General features: G+C 37.5%; 3 protein-coding genes across 4 annotated transcripts; all 3 read right to left on the reverse strand.

The window, feature by feature from the left end:
- Positions 1 to 4,976: 4,976 nt before the first annotated feature.
- Positions 4,977 to 8,129, reverse strand: LOC140761857 (glycerate dehydrogenase HPR, peroxisomal). Its single transcript, XM_073099351.1, has 13 exons — positions 7,852 to 8,129; positions 7,685 to 7,768; positions 7,458 to 7,598; positions 7,235 to 7,356; positions 7,057 to 7,138; positions 6,524 to 6,596; positions 6,329 to 6,420; positions 6,017 to 6,091; positions 5,812 to 5,919; positions 5,643 to 5,720; positions 5,493 to 5,537; positions 5,278 to 5,392; positions 4,977 to 5,197 (listed from the first exon to the last, which is right to left on the reverse strand). Exons 1-13 carry the CDS (start codon positions 7,972 to 7,974, stop codon positions 5,175 to 5,177), a joined length of 1,161 nt encoding a protein of 386 aa, XP_072955452.1. The 5' UTR covers positions 7,975 to 8,129; the 3' UTR covers positions 4,977 to 5,174.
- A 4,427-nt stretch (positions 8,130 to 12,556) lies between these two features.
- Positions 12,557 to 13,992, reverse strand: LOC140762549 (uncharacterized). The gene is made up of 2 exons (XM_073100425.1): positions 12,999 to 13,992; positions 12,557 to 12,591 (listed from the first exon to the last, which is right to left on the reverse strand). The coding sequence occupies exons 1-2, from the start codon at positions 13,990 to 13,992 to the stop codon at positions 12,557 to 12,559; spliced, it is 1,029 nt and encodes a 342-aa protein (XP_072956526.1).
- A 260-nt stretch (positions 13,993 to 14,252) lies between these two features.
- LOC140762895 (cell number regulator 13-like) lies at positions 14,253 to 24,582 on the reverse strand. 2 transcript variants are annotated; one of them, XM_073100871.1, is made up of 8 exons: positions 24,311 to 24,580; positions 23,486 to 24,214; positions 22,217 to 22,635; positions 20,870 to 20,979; positions 20,054 to 20,125; positions 17,618 to 17,724; positions 14,884 to 14,977; positions 14,253 to 14,713 (listed from the first exon to the last, which is right to left on the reverse strand). In XM_073100871.1, exons 2-8 carry the CDS (start codon positions 23,891 to 23,893, stop codon positions 14,661 to 14,663), a joined length of 1,263 nt encoding a protein of 420 aa, XP_072956972.1. In that variant the 5' UTR covers positions 23,894 to 24,214; positions 24,311 to 24,580; the 3' UTR covers positions 14,253 to 14,660. The 2 variants fall into 2 exon arrangements, with proteins under 2 accessions (XP_072956972.1, XP_072956973.1); XM_073100872.1 differs by lacking the exons at positions 14,253 to 14,713; positions 14,884 to 14,977; positions 17,618 to 17,724 and adding an exon at positions 17,747 to 18,176 and having other exon boundaries at positions 24,311 to 24,582.
- Between the last annotated feature and the right edge of the window lie 414 nt (positions 24,583 to 24,996).

The raw sequence follows: 24,996 nt of genomic DNA on the forward strand, positions 1-24,996 counted from the left end.
CTGCATTCATATTCATAAGCCACCTCCACCATCTATTGTCAAGCCACCTCCAACAACTACCTCATCCTCTACTCCATCATCACCTCCATCCTATGTTATGATATGACCATGTGAATCGAGTCAATTGAGTCAAGTTAAGTGAGTTAGGTAGCTTTATCTTATTATCTTGAATTTTAAATAAATCGGATAATCTGCATGTGGATCCGATTTGCTAAGATTTCTATCTCTATAAATAGGAGTAGTCATGCGTTGACAATAATCATGGAATAAGAATTGAGTTAAGTTATTTTTCTTATCTCATCTTTATCTTTTATCTTAGCAGTTAGATCATTCTTATCTTTCTAGAAGTATATCATAACCATAGAACTTTCTTAAGCTTTCAAACCCTAGCCACCATCTTCCTCCATTAGTCACCCTATTTTACGACTGCCCACCACCAACCCTTGATCATCCGCCACACTCCGACAACCTATGTTCACTTTTTTATTTTTATCTTTTCATCTTGACTTTTGATTTAGGTAAAACTAAAACTATTAGATCTGTAACTCGTGAGCCTATCACCATAAAAAATTTCATAATTTTTTTACTTACAGATTGGTCCAAATTTGGTTCGTAACATTGGTATCAAAGTCGACATTCCTCAATCTATAGTTATCACAAGATCGAACAAGATGAATGAGGAAGGAGCAACCGTGGAGGACCAGAAACTCATCTCTATTTCTGTGGGGGTGTCTCTAGTGCCACCACCACCATCGGCAACTACTAGCGACGAGCCACTAGTATAGACAAAGATATTGATAAAGTCTATGGACTAGTTGAGAGAATCATCGAAAGAGGGCTCCGAAAGTATTGAGAAGGCTCTCTAAGCCTTGATGGCAGCTATCCAAGCTTGTTCCCACCTACTTATGTAGCTAGCGCCGCCAGCCATGCTAGAACTAAGCCCTTACAGCAAGGCATACCCAAACCGTGAGGAAGGGAATGAACCGTGCGAAATCACAGCCTCGACCCCTCCTTTAGTCATGGTGGAGGTCCCTTCACCACCACAGACCCTTCTAATCGCCTCTTCCACACTAGAGAAGCCCCCAGCGATAGCCCTGACACCATCTTCCCTAGCTGTGGCAGAAGGTAGGGCTTGAAACCCTATCCTTCCATAGGCAATCCAAGCACTCTAAGCCCAAAAGGCTACATCCGGTCTCTTCCATAGGACCCTCGCAACTAATCCAAGATGATGGCAACCACAATGGATGACCAGAAGAGCACTTTAGTGAACCCAAGTTGCATAGCCATGGGTTTGGCATTCCAACAACCATTGACGACCTCGGTTGGCCTCCTAGGGCTGACTGCCATCCAATGGTGGCCACTACAGTGCCAGAGACCATCGTATGGTTGAACTTGAAGGTCACACTCACGGTGTTATTGCCCGAGAGAGACCATGTTAGAATGGCTTCCGCATGCCTTGCCGCCACCTCGGCTCCATGGCAGTGGGACTATGGCTGTCAACCATAACAACTGGGGCCCAGGGGACCCGTCAATGATGTGCCATGGCCGCCACTATTGCAACCCTAGCTTGAGCTTAATTTTCAACTTCCATCGTCGCTTATCGCTACCATAAAGACCTATCAGATGTCGACTGCCACTAGCCAGTAACGTTGCCCAGCCACCGTCGGGACCCACGTAGCCCACAGTGGTGCCCCTAGGCCAAAATATAATATCAATCCTACGATTAAGTTTTTGGCTAGAGGATAGAAGAGATGAAGTGCACATATCTCAAGACTGCTGAATTTTGCAATCTAGCTTACCTTGCATGAATCAATTGGGAACCCATGAGTGTGACTTGGGGCCTAAGTATGAGCCCGAGGAAGACTAGTGGAATGACCCGGTGGACCTACATTAGCTGATTGAGCCGAATCCGTGGCCTACAAGCACGACGTAAATTGGAAGATCCAGCTCGTGTATTAGACACCTTGAGGATAAGGTATCAAAAGCGTGGTAGATTGTTATGATTCGACCACAGTTGTCGAGTCAGTTGAGTCGGTCAAGTTAAGTCAAGTCAAGTAATTTAGTTAGTTTTATCTTATTATTTTAAATTTCAAATAAATTGGATAATCCGCATGTGGATCCGATTCACTAGGATTTTTACTCCTATAAATAGAAGTAATCATGTGTTGATAATAATCGTGGAATGAAAATTGAGTTAAATTAAATTTATTATCTCATCTTTATCTTTTACAATAGCTATTAAATTGTCTGTATCTTTCTAGGAGTAGATTATAATCGTAGAACCTTTCTAAACTTCCAAACTCTAGCCACCATGATACACCTTGTTATAATTTTTTCTTATTGCATTAGTTGTATATTTTCATTAAAACAAAATTTCTGTGGGTCACGTTCGAATGCGGAAGGGGTCGCGTTCGAACGCCCTTACGAACACCTGCATTAGATTCGTAAAAACAGACAAACGCAAAATGTGTGTTCAAATGCGATCGGGTGTGTTCGAACACATGCATCACATTCACATCGACAAAGAATGCTTTTTGTGCATTCGAACGCGATCGGGCGCGCTTGAACGCGATCGGCAAGATTCCACTAGGATTAGGGTTAGTTATTGTTTTTAGGGCTTGTTGGCTAGCCTCTATAAAGACGTAAATAGTAGCCAAATTCATTATGCTATTGGAATATTGGTTTCTTACCTCTCTATCTTCTCTCTATCATAATCTCCCTCCTCTCTCTTCAGCAACCTACCACCTCTATCGTTGGCAAGGTCTCTCCTAACTTCTAATCTCTCTCATCTGTCGAGTCCTCCCTCTTCTTTGGGATCTTAAACACTTCTTCCCCTTCATCTTTATCCCTTAAACAACATCACCCATCCACCCTCATCTCCATTATCATCTATGACCCTAACTTCTACTCCACTCGTCATCATCACCATCATCCACAATATATCATGTTTTCATACTAGTTGCAGTTCAAATATATAAATGGCGTAAATTTGAAAAACCTAGATCAGGGAGTTACAGAACGATTTCATTTGGTTTTGTAATTTTCTGACTACGGAAGAATATTTGGTGAATATTTTTTCTTGATTGCATGAATTGCTTCCTACAATAAATTCAGATCTTAATGGAACTGTTCCATAACCTATCACACCATCTTCCTCCATGAGCCACCCTACTCTACGACCATCCACCACCATACTTGGCCGTCCGCCACACTTCGACGACTGTCGCAACATTGAATATTTATCGGTTTGTCCATTTTTGACTTATGTTTACTATTTTATTTTTATCTTTTTATCTCGACCTCTAATTTGTGTAAAACTAAATTATTAGATTCATAACTCGTGAGGCTACACCACAAAAATTCTCATAATTTTTTTATGTTCATATCTCGTTCCTAAATTGTATGGCTAGCCTCTAGGTTACATCAATTTGGTACGAGAGCCGGTGAGATCTCATCAATTTGGCATGTGAGTTAGTTCGATGGCATCATAAATACAGCCAAATAGGATTTTAGTACACAAATTTCCTATACAAAAGTCTACTAGATGTAATCAACCTCTCTGTCTACTCCTTTGGATGGTGATGTACCAGAAAAATATAAGTAGCGAAAAGTGTATCATATAATTATTTGAAAATATTTGGATGTAATGTATTAGAGATGAGAGGTCCAAGATTAATGAGAAGTCTTCTAAAGAATTATTTTCTTGGTTTAAGGTCATGAAGAATTTGGATACATCGATAAGAATGCGATCAAAAGTATAGATGTAATCTTTGAAGACAAGATGTTAAAGTCTTCGAATTATTCACTCCAATTAATCTAGATCCATTCCCTCCACCTATGGTTTGTGATGATAGCAGGGGAGGAGGTGCAAGAGGATAATGGTCAAAATGACACAGTTGCAGATAAGGCTTATAGGTAATGATGAGCATGTTGAACAGGAAGAACAATCTGCTTAGTATGAGATAACAAAACCTCATGCCTCCCTCCATATATCACATTTCACATATGTTCTTATAGATGAGGACGAGCCAACTGTCAAGACTTTAACTTTTTTTTATCTATTTGTTAGTTTAACTTTTTTTATCGATTTGTTAGTCTTGCGGTACGGTACTTCACCTTCTTCATGAAATAAGCTTCGAAGAAAAGATAGTGCAAAAGTAAGAGCACAGAAAGAAACTTTAATAACTAAGAGAATACAAGCTTTCTTTAGTTTCATTCACTAAACTTTAGATCCCTAGTACAAGAAAGTTATCAGCCTTTATATAGGCCAAAAGAAACGTAGTTACTAAAAAATTATTTTCTCTAAGGTATTTAGAAGGCTAATGATAAGAACAAAACTCTAAATACTTTCTCTAGATATTTATTAAGCTGAGACAAGTCCAAAAGAGTCAATCTCTTCTCCTTATCTATCAAGCTTATCCAGCAACTAATATGCTCAAGTTTTGCCTAATTATCGCAATGTTGCTTATGCCTTTGGACATCCTTGGCATATCGGTATAAACCAAAATTTCGATAAGGCATCACACAATACCATCAAAAAGCGTAAAAACAAAGGGAGAAATATAAGTGATTTCAAACTTTGCAAGGAGAGATGAAATTCTTGTATAAAAATCACACATTTGCCTTTGTGAAGCTGCCTAATGGTAAGATAGCACTCAAAAACAAATAGATCCACATAATCAAGATATATAAGAATAGCTTGGAGCCCAAGTACAAAGCAAGATTAGTTTTCAAGAAAAGTCACACCATCATTTATATCCATACTAAGCCTATTCATCTGTATTTTGCATTGTACTTGTCCTAGAAAATTCGCTGAATTCTGAGAAGCATCAGGTGAACACAAAAATCTTAGTTCTAGATCAGGCAAATGAGGATAACCTTCCAACAACGCTCTGTAGTCTCGTTAAAGATCTTTAACATATTGTCATTATCATATAAAACTGGAGTACGCACATAATATTCATGCCAATATACTGTAGAAGGAAGAAACATTTGCCATTATTTATCTGAGTAAGTTGCAAGTTTAAATCTGCAGTTGAGTAATATAGATAATACACTATTCGATATACATCATTAGCGATTAATATGCTAGACTTAAAGGAGAATGTACTCTATACAGCCATATCATATCATGTATTACACTTATTATCTCAAGATGCTGGCCATCAAGATCCTTAAAGCTTTGAAGCAGTTAACCCTACAACAAAAGTAGAAGGTAAACAATATGCCCAGAAATTAAAACAAAACACATTTAAGTTAAAAGGAGGTTGGTAGTACCGAGTTGTTTTGCATTCACAATGCTCGGACAAGCAGTTGGAGGTGGAGCCTTCTCATTCAAGAAAGGTTCGACCCGATTGGTGTCAGCCCACACTGGATATCCTTTAATCTTACCCTGCTTGTGGCCAAAGAAGAGAAACTTGTGAATCTCTGTAACAGAAAAAAAAAACCAAGAACAATCATTGAAATACACTTGTTGACCATATTGTACGTACCAAAACATTCAAAGCGGCAAGCGTTGCCATCCCTTCTCGTGTCCACTAAAATCACAAATAAATTGATCACACATGAATTTAGAAAAAGTACTTAGAATGTAATTTCCACAATGTTCTTAAAGTTGTACTTCTCTATCTAAAGAAGTGTACCTTGGAGGCAGATGCAATGTGTGGCACCACAATTGCATTTTTCATGTCAGCTAATCCAGGTTTCATGAAAGGTTCGTCCTGTTAAAATTCAAGAGCTCTTAGTATATTATGAACAATGATTTGATACTTCAATAGGATAATGGATGTGAGGTTTCCATCCTTTCAATACCTCAAAGACATCGAGCCCAACTCGGAACATTGGATTCACTTTCAGGTGTTCAACTAAGGCAGCTTCATCAATTACCGGTCCTCGGCTTGCATTCACAAGTATTGCTTCCTGCAGTATAGCCCATTTATTGCCCTAAAATTGTGAAGTGCCAGAAAACAAACTACTAGCTGCATCAGTTGACTAGTTCTTGAGAAGGAAGTTTCACCTTCTTCATGATGGCTAGTCTCTCCTTGTTTATAAGATGATATGTAGTTTTATCCAATACTGGATGCAGACTTATCTGCAAAGAGTGAATGTTGTATTTAATTAAAGGGAAAAGAAGTATATATACCAAATTTTATAGCTACAGTTCTTAAGCATAGAACCTTGTAAAATTTATCACATTAGTTCAATTTGTGTAACTCATAAAACCTTCAAAAGTATTACCACACATAATCAAGAGACGGAGGCAAAAACAATCATAAGTAATATTCTGAATCTAAAAAGTGCCAGTGGTGTTGAAAAATAAAAGTCTGACCACATCAGCCTCTCTAAGTACATCCTCCATGGTAGCAGCTCTTTTCCATGTAACAGGCTGCTCACTATTTGCTTTCAGAAACTGCCCATATGCTGCAGGGGAAGAAGACATGTCAATAATATAAACATCCTTACATTATATATTGTGGAGAAACAGATAGATCATATGATGAAAGAAAAGACTATAACAGTATGCCTGTGACAAATTTCTCCAATCTTGTGGCCTGATACAGATCATAGTATATGAGGTTCATCTTGAAGCCCTCAATCTGCCAAAGGAAACATTAAATGGTAAAATATCACATGCAAGAAAGGAAATCAATATTTTGCATCATGAATACTCTTCTTCATCTAGTGCTCAGGTTAGCTTTTGGAGTGATTGCTTCTAGTGGCAAACTTGAACTAATGAAATTAACGTTAGTGCTTGTTAAGGGAAACTAATTTTGTTTCTTCCTTAAAAATTTACATGACCCCTCAAACACTTTATTTAGCAGTGTAAGACTCTTCCTATGTTGATCAAGAGAAAGCAATTTCATTACCATTTTAAGTAAATCAATTGTCACAACTTCATTTGGAAATAATTCCACCAATCTCCTCTTCTATCAGTTACCCTATATAATTATTGATTGAACCTTCTGTTACTAATCTTTTAACATCTCCTGACATGATTAAGCTTTACAATATAAGTAGATGTCAAGCATGATCCGCCATTGAGAGAGGATATATTACCATCATTCTGGCATATGCTGATCCTATACGACCAGCTCCAATCACTCCAACAGTCTGACCCTTCAGCAGATTTCCAACAAATCTACCAAGATCATGAAACAAGTATAAGATGATCCATTTACAATATTTTTCACCCTGGGGAAATCACCATAAGGCTATTAATGTTTAAAGGCAATACAGATGAGGAAGCCATCCATCATAAAGGCCTGTTCTCATGAATTCATCTGCTTCGACTATTCTTCTGGACGCAGCTAGGGAAAGTGAAGCGGCTAACTCTGCAGTTGTTTCTGTAAGAACTCCCTAAAAAGGAACATACAAAGCCAAATTCAGCAACTTTTTATTGATTTCAGAAAAACTAGCATCAAAATTACTATCTTAAAGAAGTAAAGCAGAAGACTCACTGGGGTGTTGCCAACTGCAATTCCATACTTAATAGCAGCATCAATATCCACATTGTTATACCCAACTGCCATGTTACTAAAAGCAGTCCCACCTGCTTTCCTGAGAGCAGAGAACAGCACCTCTCCCCAATCCTCTGTCAACTGTGGGATCACTCAGACAATAAAACAAGCAATACCCAGACGCTAAAAATTAGAGTACAGTTCAAACAAATGTTTGCTCTACTTGCCTGCCCAATAACTCCATCACATTTATCACCAATAAGTGCAAGGATATCCTCAACAGAGAGTATGGTCTTCTTCTCAGTGCATATCTAAAGACAGGAAGAGCAAGCATAACATTAGGAGATTGCAGCGAGACCCAAGAAGGAATTAGTAGAGCAGAAAAAGAATTTACCTCAACGCGGCAATCTTGGTCGGTCATGAGACGAATCCAACGGGTTCCAGGCATGGGTTTGGTGCTGACGACTCTGTACTTGCCACTGGGATTCCATACCTCAATCGAAATGGGCTTTGCCATCGTAGACTCAGGAAGTGAAGATGAATTGCTTGTGAAGAGTGCGTGGAGAAGCGGAGGAGCTTAGTATACATACATCTATATGAGGCTATCAAATTAATGGGTTTTATCTGTAAGAGTAGAAATTTGTCTTTTTTTTCCTTCTCTTTTTCTCAAGAGAAATTGGTTGCATGGTGTGTATTGAGTCAGGTAGAAGAGAGAATAGGGAACGTACATGGCAGTTGATGGATAATGATAAGAGTATTTGACCAAATTAGCCCTCCTCATGATCTATTTTGAACACGTAGAAAAATTCGATAAAGAAACCCCCTAACTTTGTAGTTGGGACCTCCCGTTCAGTAGGAAGGGGAAAGGATAAGGGTAAGGGATGGGATAAGTCTAGATTACCCCTGTCCTTCTTGTGGATTAGCTAAGGCGAAACTGGAAAGGAGAAGGATAAGGATGGAAGATCCGTATTTTTGGCGGGATTTGACTTTGTTTGTTTGAACTTCATCAGCTCTCAGTACTGTTAGCTTATGCAGCAATAAGAATATTAAGGGTTAATTACAATTCCCTGCCTTCCTTTTATATTTAAAGATGTTATGACAATTTCTCTAATTCCTTCAAATTTCACGTCTAAAATAAGAGAAGGAAAGAGAACTAAGGGCATCTTTACCCATATAATTAGTTTGTTAATTTATATACAATTTAAAAAATTCAAGGAGTTAAAATATAATTAACCCCAAAATTAATGTAACATTGAAAAAAGCTCTATATAACTTTTGTGAAATTGGCAAGATCCAAATTACACGATGATCTGTAAATATAACGAGAAAACAGAATGTAGAGATGTTTTCCAAGTTAATTGGGTCCATCTGCACAAATACCTTTTCTCCATTTACCTAAATAACAGTGTCCTCTGTGAACAGTCATTAGTAGATCCTTGTTTAATGTTGACTCCTAAACTAAAGCTTCAAAATATCTCCTGCGATTATTATATCATAGCTTGATCTAAATTCACTGAGGTGAGTATCGGATGCCAACAATCATCCCTCATAACCAAATATAGGCCACAGTCAAACTTTAGTACCAGACAACAACTCTGTCAAGAAACTGGTTTGACATTATATAGACCAAAGGCCGTGCATCAGTGTCTCGAAGCATTTTATTTAGAAATAACTCCAAAATTGCTAGCTACATTGCAAAATTAATTCACATGATTTCAGAACATAATGCAACATGTGTAAAAGGATTAGAACGAGGGAATTGTGTGTTTCACTAAAATAAATCAAGTACATAAATAGGAGGAGATTACAACAATCTCTCCTATAATTAAGTTTGTCTATCCAACATATTAGAATAGTGTTGCTATATACAAGGAAAGTAAATAACAAACAGATTAACCAAATCAATAATAATAGTAATAAAATCTGATTTTGAAATTTCTTTTCTGATTTTGATATTTCTTTCCAATACTCCCCTTCAAGTTGGAACCAAATCTGATTTCAATATTTTTTTCCAACAAACACCCTTCTTAAATTGGAATCAAATATGTTTTCAATATTTCTTTCCAACACTCCCCCTCAAGTTGGAGAGTGGATATCTTGCACGCCCAACTTGCGTACCATAGGTATAAATATTTCCTTTCCCAAAGGTTTAGTTAACAAATCTGTCAATTGATTTGCTGAGCCAATATGCTTGGTAATTATTGAACCATCTTGAATCTTGTCTCGAATATAGTGACAGTCCATTTCTATGTGCCTTGTGCGTTCATGAAAGACTGGGTTTGCTGCTATATGGAGAGCGGCCTTGTTGTCACAATATAAGGAAGCAGGTCCATGGTGAATAAGGCCTAAGTCTCCTAATAGGCACTGAAGCCATGTTAACTCACAGCAAGCTCCTGTCATTGCGCGGTATTCCGCTTTCACTGAAGATAATGATACAGTTTTCTGCCGTTTTGATTTCCATGAAATTAGTGAGGACCCAAGGAACACATAATACCCTGTAGTGGACCGTCTAGTGAGAGGACAACCTCCCCAATCTAAATCACAGTAGGCCCGCAATTTCAAATCATTTTTTGAAGAAAAGAATAGACCTTGACCTGGGGCACCCTTTAGATATCGAACAACGCGTAAGGCTGCCTCCATATGATGTCTTCTAGGTTGATGCATGAATCTACTCAAGACATGAACAGAATAAGTGATATCAGGTCTTGAAACTATCAAATATATCAGGCGGCCCACCAATCTTCTATATCTGCCTGGATCTTTAAGCAATTCATCTTTATCTGACAGTTTTAAGCCTCTTTCCATAAGAGTGTCCACTAGAGCAGCATTTAATAGACCTACATCTTTGATTATTTCTAATGCATATTTTCTCTGTGACATAAAAATCCCATTCCTAGATGCAGAGATTTCTATTCCTAGAAAATATTTCAACTCGCCAAGGTCTTTAAGATTGAAATTTTTATGCAAATGCTTCTTGATGGCAGCAATACTGCTTGGATCATTTCCAGTGATCAAAATGTCGTCGACATAAATTAGGAGAATGGTAAAGGACTTGCCTTTCTTTTTGGTGAAGAGGGAGTAGTCGGCTCGTGAATGTATAAAGCCAGCAGAAGTGATGACAGAAGAAAACTTTGAAAACCACTGGCGGGAGGCTTGCTTCAATCCATAGAGCTATTTGTGTAGACGACAGACGAGATGTTCCTCCCCCTGTCTCCGAAGCCCTGGTGGTGGAGACATGTAAATTTCTTCAGTCAGGTCACCGTGGAGGAATGCATTGTGGACATCAAGCTGATGAAGTGGCCGGCCCCTGACAGCAGCTAAGGCAAGAAGACAGCGAACATAATAATTTTTGTTGTGGGAGAGAAAGTCTCGTGGTAGCGATGCCCTCCATTTGGGTGAATCCTTGAGCAACCAAGCGCGCCTTATGTCGCTCTATTGTGCCATCAGAGCGACATTTGATCTTGTAAACCCATCGACATCCTATGGGTTTCTTGCCAGCCGGAAGAGATGTCAGACTCCATGTGTCATTGGCAGCAAGAGTATCTAACTCAAGCTTCATTGCATCACGCCATTGAGGGTTGGTGATAGCTTCATTGTAAGAGGTCGGCTCTCGCTCTTGACTGATAGAAGCAATAAACGATTTGTGTGCAGGTGTATAGCGATGATAAGAAAGATAATTGGTCAGTGGGTACCTTGTCCCTTTGCGCGAATCTGGAGAGGAGGAGGTGACTGGATCAGAGGGAGGATGCGTGACGACAAAGCAAAGGTAATCGTTGAACCTCACGAGTGGATTAGATTGTCGAGTGGAGCGGCGGAGAGGAATATTGGTTGGTGGTGGTGGATCAGATGTTCCGGTAGAGGGAATGGTGGTAGTATGGCAAGGTGGTGGTGGCGGGGAGGAAGTAGAGGGGAGAAGGTTCATGGGTGAACAAATTTCAGGTGGTTGTATGTGTGATGGTGGTGGTAGAGTTACGGTGGAGGGTGGTGAGGTGGGTGGGTTAGGTTCAAATGATGGTAATGTGGTTGAGTTGTGTTCAAAAGAATGGTCATATGGGCTTATGGGACTTGTATCATCTCCCTTTGATGGGCTTGTTGTTTGGATCAAAGGAAAGGGTAGAGAATAGGTATTATTTGGAGAATAAGGAAAAATATCTTCTTTAAAATGGACATCTCTATTTGTGAAAATTTTTGGTGTTAATAAATCAAAAAGTTTGTAACCTTTTTAACCTATCGGGTATCCAATGAAAATAGAAGGTGTAGCTCGGCAGTCAAATTTATGAGAGGTATGAATGTTTGTGGCATAAGCCAAACAACCAAAAACTCGTAGATGGGAAAAAGTATGAGGTTTTGAGTAAAGAAGCTCGAATGGTGTCTTGTAGGCTAAAATTGGGGAAGGTAGCCGATTAATGATATGAACAGCAGTAAGAGCACATTCTCCTCAAAATTGGGAAGGAAGATTAGCTTGAAATTTTAATGCTCTTGCTACTTGAAGAATGTGACGATGTTTGCGTTCCACAACCCCATTTTGTTGAGATGTGTATACGCAAGAATGTTGAAAAATAACACCGTTATCTTGAAAAAAAGAACGAAGAGAGATAAATTCGCCACCATTATCACTTCGAACAGTTTTGATGCGAGTTTCAAATTGAGTAGAAACATAACTAAAAAAACGTTTTAAAAGCAGTTGTGTTTCATCTTTATGTCGCATCAAAAATATCCAAGTAAAACGTGAAAAATCGTCGACAATAGTGAGAAAATAATGAGAACCAGAAAAGGAAGGATGTCGATAGCGACCCCAAATATCACAATGAATAACATCAAATGGTTTAATAGAGAAAGTATTACTGACATTAAAAGGTAAACGACTTTGTTTGGCAAGTGGACAAATAGAGCAAGATTTATTGGAATTAGCAGAAAAATTTAAGAAATTTTGGGCAATAAAATTCAAATGGGAAGATGATACATGCCCTAAGCGGTTGTGCCAAAGGTCGGTAGGTGAGATGGTGAGATTGCATGTTGGTTGGTTTGAGTACGTGGCTTGTTTAGTGGTAGACTTTCCTGCTCCTAATGCCACCAGATAATAGAGTCTGTCACGCATTTCACCCAAACCAATCATCTTCCTCATATCCAGATCCTGCAAAATGCACCAATAAGGGAAAAATGTCACTGAACAATTTAAACCTTTTGTCAATCGCCCTACTGACAACAAATCAACTTTGAATGTAGGAACAGATAACACATCATGCAATTTATAGATAGAATTCAAAGGCATAGATCCTTTAGCAATAGTTGTGGCCTTCTCTCCACTAGGTAATAATACGGATGATAACGAGCAACCTTTGTCTTTATGCAGTATTTTTGATGATGAGGTGATATGATTTGTTGCACCACTATCGATAATCCAATTTCGACGAGCTAATTGAGACAAACCTGGTTTTGTGACCGTATTTGCCTTAGGATTAAGGGTACCTTCTGCTTGATTATTGAGAAGTTCCATAATCTATTTTAATTGGGCTTCTGTGAATGTGGTGTTGGGTCCACCTTCTTCACAACTCGCCTGGTTGACTGCAAAGTAATTGGGCCGAGCAGAGCTTGAGCCCGGATTGGACTTGGCCTTTGGATGGCCAAGGGGGTAGCCATGTAATTTGTAACACTTTTGGAACCAATGTCCATCAGCATCACAATAGGTGCAGTGGGGTCGCACCTTTCCAGAACCGGGTCCATTACGTCTGTGATTAGAATCAAGACGATCGCTCCTCTCGTTCTTCCCCGGTGATGGTGGATAAAGCTTGCGGACAGCCATGGTAGCAACCGAGGTCGGCTCGATGGAGACGGAAGCAACTCCTAGATGGCGTTGTTTCTCCTCTTGAGCAATGAAGGAGTATGCTTCGCAAACCGAGAAGGAAGGTTTCATCAAGAGGATTTGACCGCGGATTGCACTATAAGATTCATTCAAACCCATTAGAAATTGCATTACCTTTTGTTGCTCCGATTGTGGTGTTTCACAATGCATCCCTAGCTCGTCCCATAGGGTTTTCAATCGAGTGTAATAGGTGGAGACAGAGGTGGTTTCTTGCTTGTGGAGGACGATGTCCCGTTGGATCTCAAATATGCAGGCTAGATTGCCCTGAGAGAATCGGGTATCGAGGTCCTCCCAAACTTCTCTGGCAGTGGAATAAAAATTCACATTGTCAGCAATTTCTGGATCACAGGTGTTGACTATCCAAGAATGGATAATATCATTACATCTTGACCAAATGGCAAGACCTTCAGAATCATCTGCTTCTGAAGGAGCTAAGATAGACCCATTGATGAATCTGAGCTTATTTCTTGTATTCAAGGCTCGAATCATGGATCTTTTCCAACTGGAGTAGTTATCTCCATTAAGGGGCTTGGAAATGAGAACCAATCCAGAATGATCAGAAGGATGGATGAAGTAAGGATTGGAGAGGTCAGTAGGGGATTTTTCTTTCCCTACCTTTGATGGATTTGGTAAAACAACACCATGAGAAGAAGAATGATTATCTTCAGCCATTGAGGAAAATGAAGGTTTCGATAGATTAGAATATGACTGTAATAGAACTTGGTTGCTAGGGTTCTAGCTCTGATACCATCTAAAAGGATTAGAATGAGGGAATTGTGTGTTTCACTAAAATGAATCAAGTACATAAATAGGAGGAGATTACAACAATCTCTCCTATAATTAAGCTTGTCTATCCAACATATTAGGATAATGTTGCTATATACAAGGAAAGTAAATAACAAACAGATTAACCAAATCAATAATAATAGTAATAAAATCTGATTTTGAAATTTCTTTCCTGATTTTGATATTTCTTTCCAATACTCCCCTTCAAGTTGGAACCAAATCTGATTTCAATATTTTTTTCCAACAAACACCGTTCTTAAGTTGGAATCAAATATGTTTTCAATATTTCTTTCCAACAACATGAAGCGAGTGAGCGGGTGTACAGCCTCGTTCATAGTAAACGAATAAGAGTGTCTACTACAATAACAATATCATTCACTTATAGCATATCTATGACACAGAGCCTGGGCCAAGAAATAACCTAGAAGAGCACAAAGACAAGTAATGTAGAGAGTTTGTACTTTAGTATCCTTGGCGCAGCTGGGTTATTTATCACGAGATTAATGCATACAAAACTTCACAAATGAAGCTGTACAATTACTCATATTTGCACGCTAAGTTTCCATTCGTATAGAAGGCGGGGGGCTTGTTTTTGTCTTCAGTGTGCCTGCATGAATATTGCAATAGGATGTCAAACTTCACCATTTTGCAGTCCAGTTAGCTGGTCTAACTGGGATTTGACATCAAATCCCATAAACCTAAAAAGAGTGGTAAAAAGAAAGGGATAAAAGGAAAAAAGATTTGCATGGCTAGATTCGTCTATAAGTGAAATAGTACCATAAACCCCACGAATCTCCAGTTCACGTGTTTCTTGAACAAGGGCACAGCAGCAACACATCAGATGTGAGAGAAAATCATCACATAAACCTCCCTGCAAGCAGTTAGCAATATGTCAGTATAATGGACCAAGAAAAATCAGCTCTTCTAAAAAGCTTATACTAATTTGTCAACAAGCATAATAATAAACCTAATAAGTTGTATAACATCGTAGTATGAGTTACCTCAGAAAAGCATCTGTCTCATATACACGTAAAAACACAGAGTTTGCTTAAATTGGAACTTATTTTCCGGTTTAAGAAAGACATGTTTATGACTTCACAAATATAGCTCTTAACCGACCAACTATTGTAAAAATTTAACATGTTTGATCACGGTGGTTTTTATCTTTTACATTGTAACAATCTCCTCACTTCTAGACTTCAAGCATTTTAATAAACCTAAGAAGTGGACTTGACTTAAACAGTTGAGCATTTTTTATTTATTTAACTGACTAGGTAGGCTTGGCAATATTTGAAATCAAAAGTTAGTACCTCCTGCTCTGATACTAAGTTAACATTTTAATTACTCCAAGAGCTCAAGCTATTGGAGAAAGGGAGTTACATTCTAATAAAGTAAGACCTAATGTGATTAGGGTTTCCAAATAGGCTTGTCTCCTACACTGCTCAAGCTCAACTCAAGCTTGCTTGTTAAATAAACTAAAAGTGCTCAAGATCAAATTCTCAGCTCGTTTTATAAATGAGACACTCTCAAACTGATTTCAACTTCTCGCCAAGGATGTCCGTGCCGGTAGAGGCAAGGCATTTGGCACGGGGTGTGCCAGTGACACACCCCCATGCCGAGCCATGCCAACTAACACAGCCTCGTGCCAATCATATGCCAATATAGAGACATTTTTTTAATAAAATTTTATTTCCATCAATCTTTATCAAATCAACTTTACTTATTTTCTTAACAAACAAGATATGACATGTAGAACCAATTTTTTTTTAACTTTTTCTTATTTCCATCAATTAACTTTTGTCATTTGTCATTTTTGAAATAACAATTTGTTTGTCATTTTTTAAATTTGAAATGACAACTCATTTGCCAGACCTAGACAACCATAGAGCCGAATTTATCAGAGATAGAAGACAGAAAAGGGACCATCTCAAACTCAATATGATTACAGTTAGATGAGAGGACTTAAGTCTATAGGTAGCAGGATATCAAGAGAGATACGCTCACAGGATGATATGAGTTTATCATCATTACCATCATATCAATCACACCCACCAAAACCACAACACCCTTATTATACTCCATATCCACAATCTGCATATGTTTATAGTGTGCATATGCCTATGCCGGTGCCGGTCATTGCCATGCATATTCAATATCCATATCATATCATCGAAGAATTACAAAATTCTTATTTATATGAAGACTATGTGAGACGTTATAACGAGCAATATTATCAGTAGATAAGTTTTGAAGAATATCGACAATATTTAACGCAACATTTCCGTGTTATTCTTGTACCAGCAAATGAAGTCTTTGATCCTCATTGTCATTCTATGTTCAACTAGTTTTAATTATTGAGCTATTATCAATTATGTTTTAAATGATCAATTATGTATTGAACAATCAATTATATATTGAATGTTAATTATGTGTTCAATAATATTATGAAGTATTCAATCATATTATGGAGTGTTTAATCATTAATATTAATTTTAATGAATGTATTCAATCATATTATGTGTTGAATAATATTTATATTCAACTATTGTTTTATCTTTAATAAAATAGGTTATTTACAAAAATAATCTAAAGATAAAATATTGTAATGTAAATTTTAAATTTTAATACATATATTTAGATAAAAAATCAAAGATTGACATACCAAAGACCCAAAAACATCTCTAAATATCCTAAAAAATTTATTAAAAATATTATAAATGTGTGCCATTGGCACAGAGGGCATGCCACTAGCACGCCCCGTGCCGATGGTGGCACGGCATGGCACGTGCCACTAGCACAGCCATCACTGCTTCTCACCCTCAAGTCAGATAAACTTAGTTGTGTATACAATGTATGCTCAATTGAATACAAGTTGCTCTGCATGCTTCCCTGGTGAAGAAATGTGGCTCAAGTACTGAGAGCAACAATTTTAGAGTTTTTGTCAGACAAGCCCTTTAAGTCCTATGCAAGAATAATAGAATTTTGCAAACTGGTCTGGAATGTAGCAGGATACAGATTATTTTGTCCTTAAATCAAAATTTTCCTAACATAGAAGTTCCCATATGAGAAAATTCACTGTTCATCGAAGAGAACCAAATGCCCATTACATGTGATTTACTTCATATGTCCACCTTATATATAGAAAACTATTTCTGTCAGGAGGAAATCCAAAAGGAAAAGCCAGATATTACATTATTTAATTTTTTGCCAAGAATATACTTTAAGGTTGCCACATAGCCAATTTATGAGTACCTTAAAGTATGAGACAATGTTTAGCTAAGAAGCATTTAAATTTTTCAAGAAATCATGAATGTACCATCAGCATGATTAAGTTAATCATGAAGATATCAGTATGGTGTTTTTATAAATGCAACTTATTGCAGAAAGGAGCAAAAGTAAGAACACCGAAGAAACAGTAACAAATCATAGGAAGCTGCAGGTTCAAGAATTTGGACACATGATTCAATTAACATAACTAGCAATTGCACAAAATGAGCCAAAGCATACTTACTGTGATGTTCAGCAACTTACGAAGCTTTCTCCTTACACAGCAGGTGTAGCAACAACATGATAAAATTAGCGAATAGGCCATCAGGTCATTGCAGGCTTCTGCAGAAGCTGTTGAATGTTGTTCCATTTAGTATAAATAATTGCTTCTAGAATTCCAAGGATATAAGCATGGCAGGCCCTACAGCATCAAATTTCAATAACTTCTGGAGTTGCAATAGGAGACCTTCTCAAACTCTAGGCATTTTAATTGTGTGGTCCTTCCTGAACTTGCTATTGTTAAACAAAATATTGATATTTACATTCTTTGTGCTCATTTTCATTTTCGTATTTATTTGACATAATTAGGATGACTTCTCAATAACTGATATCATAGCATTCTGTATCTTCAAACTAAGTTTTATATCCAAGATTCTCAACATCTTTTTGAAGTCAGGTTATACTTTTGCCCATTGATTACTAGTAGATAAAGTTTTAGAATAAATGTTGAGCAACCTTGTCATCTAGGTAAGGTGATCTTGATCTGGCTCGTAGTAGAAGTCTCTAGCATGGACTTCTGTATACTGCATGCAAAAGTATAACAAAGTCACAGCTTTTGCCCATTTATTACTAGTAGATATAGTTTTAATAGCATTAAAATGGTTGTCAGTGGCATTATAGCTGTCAGCCTATTAAAGTTATAAAAACTTTCCATATCAGCATCATGACTCAAATGAGATGAAATGATTGGTAGCAAGTTTAAACTTTCCTAGGGCAATTACAAATGATCTGGTGAATGCAGTCTTATGAAGGTACATACTACAGATCAATTGGAAGAAATACAGTGTTAAAATTGCTCAGAAAAACAGGACTATAGAATATTGGATGCCAACAAAGATTAATTTTTTTTTCTCAATGGAGAAATCTGCAATATGCACTGATAGTTGTAGATGCATACCATCTTAATCATCACAGAAAATCAACGTGTAATAAGCACAAGCATTGCTAATTATAGAGATTCCCTAAATTGTGAATGCTGGTGAAGCTGAATGTCGAACGCTCATCTTTTACCTATTTTATTTTTGAAAGTTTGTTCTTTCAGATCTTCTATTTGGTTCTATGACTAAATTGTGCCTCAAAACTGAGAGACTTACCTATGTCAAAAGATATTATGTTTCTCCTTAGTTCAAGCCTCTCCATGTCAAGAGAAACTAAGGTAGTATTTCTGGTTGATTTCATGAGCTAAAACTGCAATTACAATGATGGGTAACTTTACATACCAACAAGGATTATTGAACTATGGAATGAGCACCACTTTTTTCCTAATTTTTATATAGGTCGTATTCTGATTTCTGACAATTTTTCCAGAGGGTTGACAGTGTTGCTACTTGCTAGCTTGTTCCAAAACATTTTCTCTATCCTTCTAGAAGAAACCAACTCAACTTTCAGTCATGCTGAAGATCACATAATTGGGGAAAGACATGGACTGAATGATGACTGCCAGTAACTAGAATTATGGTAGGGTTGACGACTAAGTTCTGCAAAAAAGATTCTCAGATTCAGTAACAAGAATCAAGTGCACCACAAGTCAAGAGGACAAATTTCCTGAACTAAATGAGGCAGGGAAATATGGACAAGTATAGCATTGGAAACAAATCTTAGAAGAGACTTTAATTTGGAAGCAATAAACAATATAGGTAGTTAGGTACAAAACATTGTTCAACTCAACAAGAAATGATCATGACGTGTCAAATTCAGGTCCCGAGAATTTTAGACTGATGAGGGTCATTTCGATGGAAGGATCCTTGGTTATGGTGTCAGGATTGGCTTATTGAACTAAATCAACAAATCTTGAAGGGAGTAACTTGCAATAGATAAAAGGCCTGAGTTGTAATGGAACTGATTTCTGATGATCAGTAAGACTTTCAGAAAATTTATCACTCTTCAAGATTAGGAATGATCTTTTGAATCAATTCTTTTTGCTTTTTTAGCACAAATTCATCTTGTTAAGGTAATATTGTAGGCAATGTCTTCACCTGGTATGTCAAGGCTTGCCCCATGCGCCTAGTGAGATATGTTTTGAGTCAAAGAATCAACCTCACTGACACTAAAAGTTAACACTGCATAAATCCTAAAATGCTCCGGTGGCAGGAGTCTCATGCACTAAGACACCCTAAGATTAGATTTGTAAAAGAAAGTGAGGGCTTAAGTATGCAAGGAAGGTAGGCAATTAGGCACACATATACACATATGCATGCTGACAGAAATATAAACTGCAAGAGACAAAGATATAGCCATAAAAAACTTTGAATTATTTTTAATTTCATGGAAAAGTAACAAATCACAACATATGGAGGTTTCACTAGAGAATAAATAAGATAAAGATATCATAGATAATTTCATAATGTAAATTTCCATTTAAATATAAAAAAGAAAAATGCTTTTGTGAATATTTACGTACAAATTGGCCTGTTTTTGGCAACTGTAGCTATTTTTGCAAATGTCCCACAAGGATAAAAAAAGGTCTCCATACCTGCAAGTTATAAAAATATATTAAAGATCCATCATGCAAAAGAGAAAGACCTCCCAGGAATGGATATTGAGGCAATAAAACGAGAATGAAATCTTTCGATGATGACAACCACTAAAACATGCATGGTACCCTTAGAATTTATGTTGTTTCGGATGATGGTCTGCTCTTCTATGTGAGCAATTAATATTTCCTTACTTTTCTGCTACTGTTCTTAATTTTCTGCTATTGTGATTTATTGTGCACTTTTCTAAATTTTCTGGATTTTGTTATGTATACAAACAAAAGGTCTAGACAGAAACCACCAAAGCAGAGCTCAAATGGCTGAAACCAAGAATCCATGCCATTTCCTTTTCTTCAAGGATATGAAAATCTTTATGGTCATCGATCTAAAGTGTAACAATGTATCTACTGGATCTCTACCATCAAAAGTTGCAGAGATATGGTGAATCAAGCATCATCACCATGGTACTAGAAGAATCCTCTAGACAAGATCGTATGAAAAAAACTATGAGCAAAGCCAAGTTTAATATGTTAGTGTTTTAATAATTGTGTCCGAGGACTTATCTACAACAAAATAAGTGAATACCAGTAGTAGCTACTATCCCCATATTGTTACTACAGTATCCCTTAACAGCTATTGCATTCCCCTTTCTGTAAACACTTCTATACTCAAGCATCGATATTTTCATTATTCAGCATCTCATGGAAGCACATAATAATAGCAAGTAATGAAATTTGACATACATAGATAAGGTTCTGAACAGCAACCAAGCAAATCTGCATGCCATTCTTCATGTCTGTGTGAACCTCTATTTGAAATCAGATCATGGCCAGATGAAACTGGAGAAGAGCTCCTGCATTGAATTTGTAAGAACTTCATAAGACCTTAGATCTAGTATGACAAAATTTACAGATCATCCTCCAGTTACATAAGTTGAATATGTATGAATAGACCAATAGCTTCTCACAAGAAATGCTTTCCTATTTAATTGCCTACTGTAAGGTACCTTGCTAACAACATGCATTAGTTCTTCATGTAAAGGCACTACAGTCTCAATACACAAGGCTTATACTTCAATTGGAAAAAAAATAGTACATGCTACAGTATCTTGTCACCATGAACAAAAGCATAAACTATGGAGGGAAATGTATAATGTGTAGTAACAATGACTACACCAGAGACGGAAAAAGAAGTATGTGTGTAAATACACCACACCCGATGATGTAATTGAAAATGAATCTTTCCCCTAGGAATATCCAAATGATACTTGGAAACCATTTTTTGCACATGTGTGATTTGACAGCATTGATGGAAGTGCAATCTTATTCCCACAAAGGAAAACGACGAATAAAGAAATTATGTTTGGAAGCCAGACAACTACGTGAAAGCACATCCAGTATTGGCATATCTATATCAACATCCACTTCCCTTCCAGGACATAATCTACATCAGAAAATTTAATTAAAGAAACTAGTGTCCATAGAGGCATAGACATATTCTTACTTTGAATAGGCGATACAATTCGGACATCATATAAATCCAAAAGATGTGAACTTGTTATTACTGAATTATATATATATATGTATGTATATGTAATATACATAAATTAATTCAGATAAAACAAGAGGCATATACCACAATCACCTCAATTAGTGTGCTAGTACCCCTATCACCACAACAGCATGGAAGGACCCCTAACACCAGCAACTAACTTGATTGCCCCAAAATAAACATTTTGAAACTTTAAATTTTATTTTAGGCCTGGATAATGTGTCTGCACAGGCTCCTACTGATGCGACTATGGTGCTGAAATTGCATCCGAATACAAGATTTTGTGCTTGTGATAGTCTATGACTCAATCAATCACAACTTCACCTACAACTTATGGCATTTCCCTTTTTTATGCTCCAAACAATGTTACTAATAAAATAGAGTAAGATAAGTTACATTTTTCTTTAGAAGGAATCACAAAAACACTCGGGGAAACAATCATCAGGATATGGTACTACAGAAATACAAATTTCGGCTGCTTGGAAGAAAGTAAATGCATCACATTTAATAATCAAATAAAAAAATACAAGAAAACTGACCTTGATGCAATATAAACATCATCTGGCTTGCTATGGTAGTTTTTATCATAGGAAGATGCTTTATTATCATTGTCATCCGAACTGTCTGACTCCATTTTCTTGGAATTCTTGACTTTAGTCTTCTCTGGTAGAGAGCCAGCCACAGTTTCAGTCACTCCAAGCAAACGTTGAATAACTTCACACTGACCAATATCCATGTCAGTTTGAGATCTTTGAAGTTCTCTCTTGAGCTTTTCATTTTCTTTTTGAAGGGCTTCATTGAAGGGCAAGTTTGGATAAGAACAGGAAAGAGTCTTTTTTAATACTGTTGTCGCCTGATTCTTACAAGGATCTGGATTCAGTAATGCATCTTGCACCTTTTTGTCCTCTTCATCTAAAGTATATTCACATTGATCTTCTGAAATGTATTCTAATCTTTCCTGAGAAAGTGATACAAGAAAAAGCAAATGAAAAGAAAGGAATTAATAGAGAAATAGAGTTAAAGTTAATTCCATTAAATAGTTAAATACTTTTATATATAACATTCATACATTTGAATTGATTAGTTTGTCGAGAACTCTTTGAGAAAAAAAATTAAGGAGAGCCAGAATCAGGTAAATGGTAAATAGTAAATGGCATAGGAAGTTCAAATTGATTCGCAAATATTCGCATAAAAGAAAACTGGTTAGTGGTGAATCACATGTTTATCATGTCAATACTATGAGAAAAACATAGAACAAAAAGAAGTCGAAAGTTTAATGTAGAATAAGTTTCTTCTTTCCAATAGTTTGCTGAATTCTTCATTACTGTGTACTACCAAACTATATGCTCATGCAGACATGCTATCTATTCTCTTAGAAGATAGGTAAAACTGTAAAAGATGCAGACAACCTGTTAAGCTAAGGTTTTAGGCTAAAAGGTAAAAGATGGTCATGGCCTACGAAAAGGACCTCTAACCAGAAAAATTGTCTTCATGATTACCTCATATTGAACGACCTAAACAACAAAAAAGCAACCAGCTAGCGCAAGATGACCAGGCCAACAACCACCACTATTTTACGAATCAGAAAAATAGAGCATAATCAAGAAAATAATGTCGCTAATTCAGCCAAAATAAGACGTTTCTTGACGACTAAACAGACCTATCACTATGATACCATATTTTTCCAAGTTGCATCATCCATCTCAACATCTGCTCATCTCAGCAGTCAGAGAAGGTCAGAACAATCAGATGCATGACAAAACTAAGTAATTTACAAAAGAATCAGAAAGAACTATATATACTCATACCCTGACACGAGCATTATCCACGAGAGAAATTAGCGGGACTATTCTCAGATACCGGTCAATCTCATTTTGAGCCTTCCTGAATTGGTAGACTATGTTCCACCCCATTGCTAAGAGATACAGATAGCTACGATCTTGGCAGCTGTTGACGAGAATGTAGGACCGCCGGAGGGCGTCCTCGAGCTGCTCCAGTGGCTCCCGGGTCTCGGGATACTTCTTGAGCTCTGAGATCTTGAGCTGCTCAAGAAGGTTACCAATCAACTTGAGGTGCTGCGCGAATTGCCGGCAGTTCCTTTTGTGCATCCTGGCCATAGTCGCTGCCCGGACGATCATGCTGATCAGGCGCACGGCGTCCAGGCCCGTCAGTTGGGCCACATTTGAGAGCTCTCCAAGCTGGTCCCAAGAAGCCATTGCTCCCAAGAATCCAATCTAACCAACGTAACACCAAATTCTATGTCTTGGCCGGGGTTGACGCAGAAAATTACGAAAAACCAACAAACCTTTGCTTCTTCTCCAAGCCACCGTCCCATCCTTTTCCAAAATTAACACGGAATTCCATCTCTAAATCCTCCAGAAATTGAGAAAAGAAATGGCTTTTGTTCGATGCGGGCTCTAAATTTGGCTCTTTTACTTGATATTACACTTGCGCAAGCTTTACAAAAAGGATTCAGAATCGAATATTTATGGTACCCAGCTGAAGCTCTTTATCCTCTCGTAAGCCTCTAACTCTCCCTGCGATCAAAGAAAACAACTTTTATATAAAACGTACCGTGGAAATTATCCAAGAAAATTTTCAGGTAGAATAAGATTTCTCCTTAGATGATCAACCGCGAAAAAAAATCATTTTTATGCTTTATTTCTGGATGCCATTCTCCATTTCCTCTCTTCTCCCTGGTTGCATCCTCCGACCGCTTGAAGGCTTTGATTTCTGTGGAAGATCCTTAGAATGGGAAATATTAATGGAAGAGATGCCGCTTAAGTTTTTGGGTCTCTTTTGGACGTACTCTCCTCCACCATCGCCCTCTTCTTCTCCGCCACTCTCCGTCCACCCCGTTTGAGAGCTCAACAGGTAGGAGTAGGAGGAGGGAATAGGAAACGACGAAGGAACAATTAAGAGGGGCAGCTTGTGACTGTGAGAGAGAGTACCTCCCGTGAGTTGACGGCGCATAATTACGAAAATACCCTCTTATGGATGCTACTGCACGTTCTAATCTTTTCGCGAGAAAGTAGTTTGGACACGCTCCACTTTGGTTTAATTATCATTATTTAAATCTCACGCCAACGAGGAAATACCTTTTCCTTTATTGCGATTTTTTACAACCCTAAATGACACGAGTAAGTTGCAAAAGAAATTTAAGATAATGATTAAAGAAATAAATACAATGTTTATTCTCGCTATCAACTGCTAAATCACTTTGGTGAATTTGGAAGAATCATAATCTCTCACATATTTAAGGCTGCTTACCTTCTTATCTATCATCCGTAATAATGACAGTAGAGTATTATCATAACTC

The sequence above is a fragment of the Typha angustifolia genome, chromosome 7 (genome assembly GCF_048772165.1).
Source record: "Typha angustifolia cultivar Huaian chromosome 7, ASM4877216v1, whole genome shotgun sequence".
In the NCBI taxonomy this organism is placed as follows: domain Eukaryota; kingdom Viridiplantae; phylum Streptophyta; class Magnoliopsida; order Poales; family Typhaceae; genus Typha; species Typha angustifolia.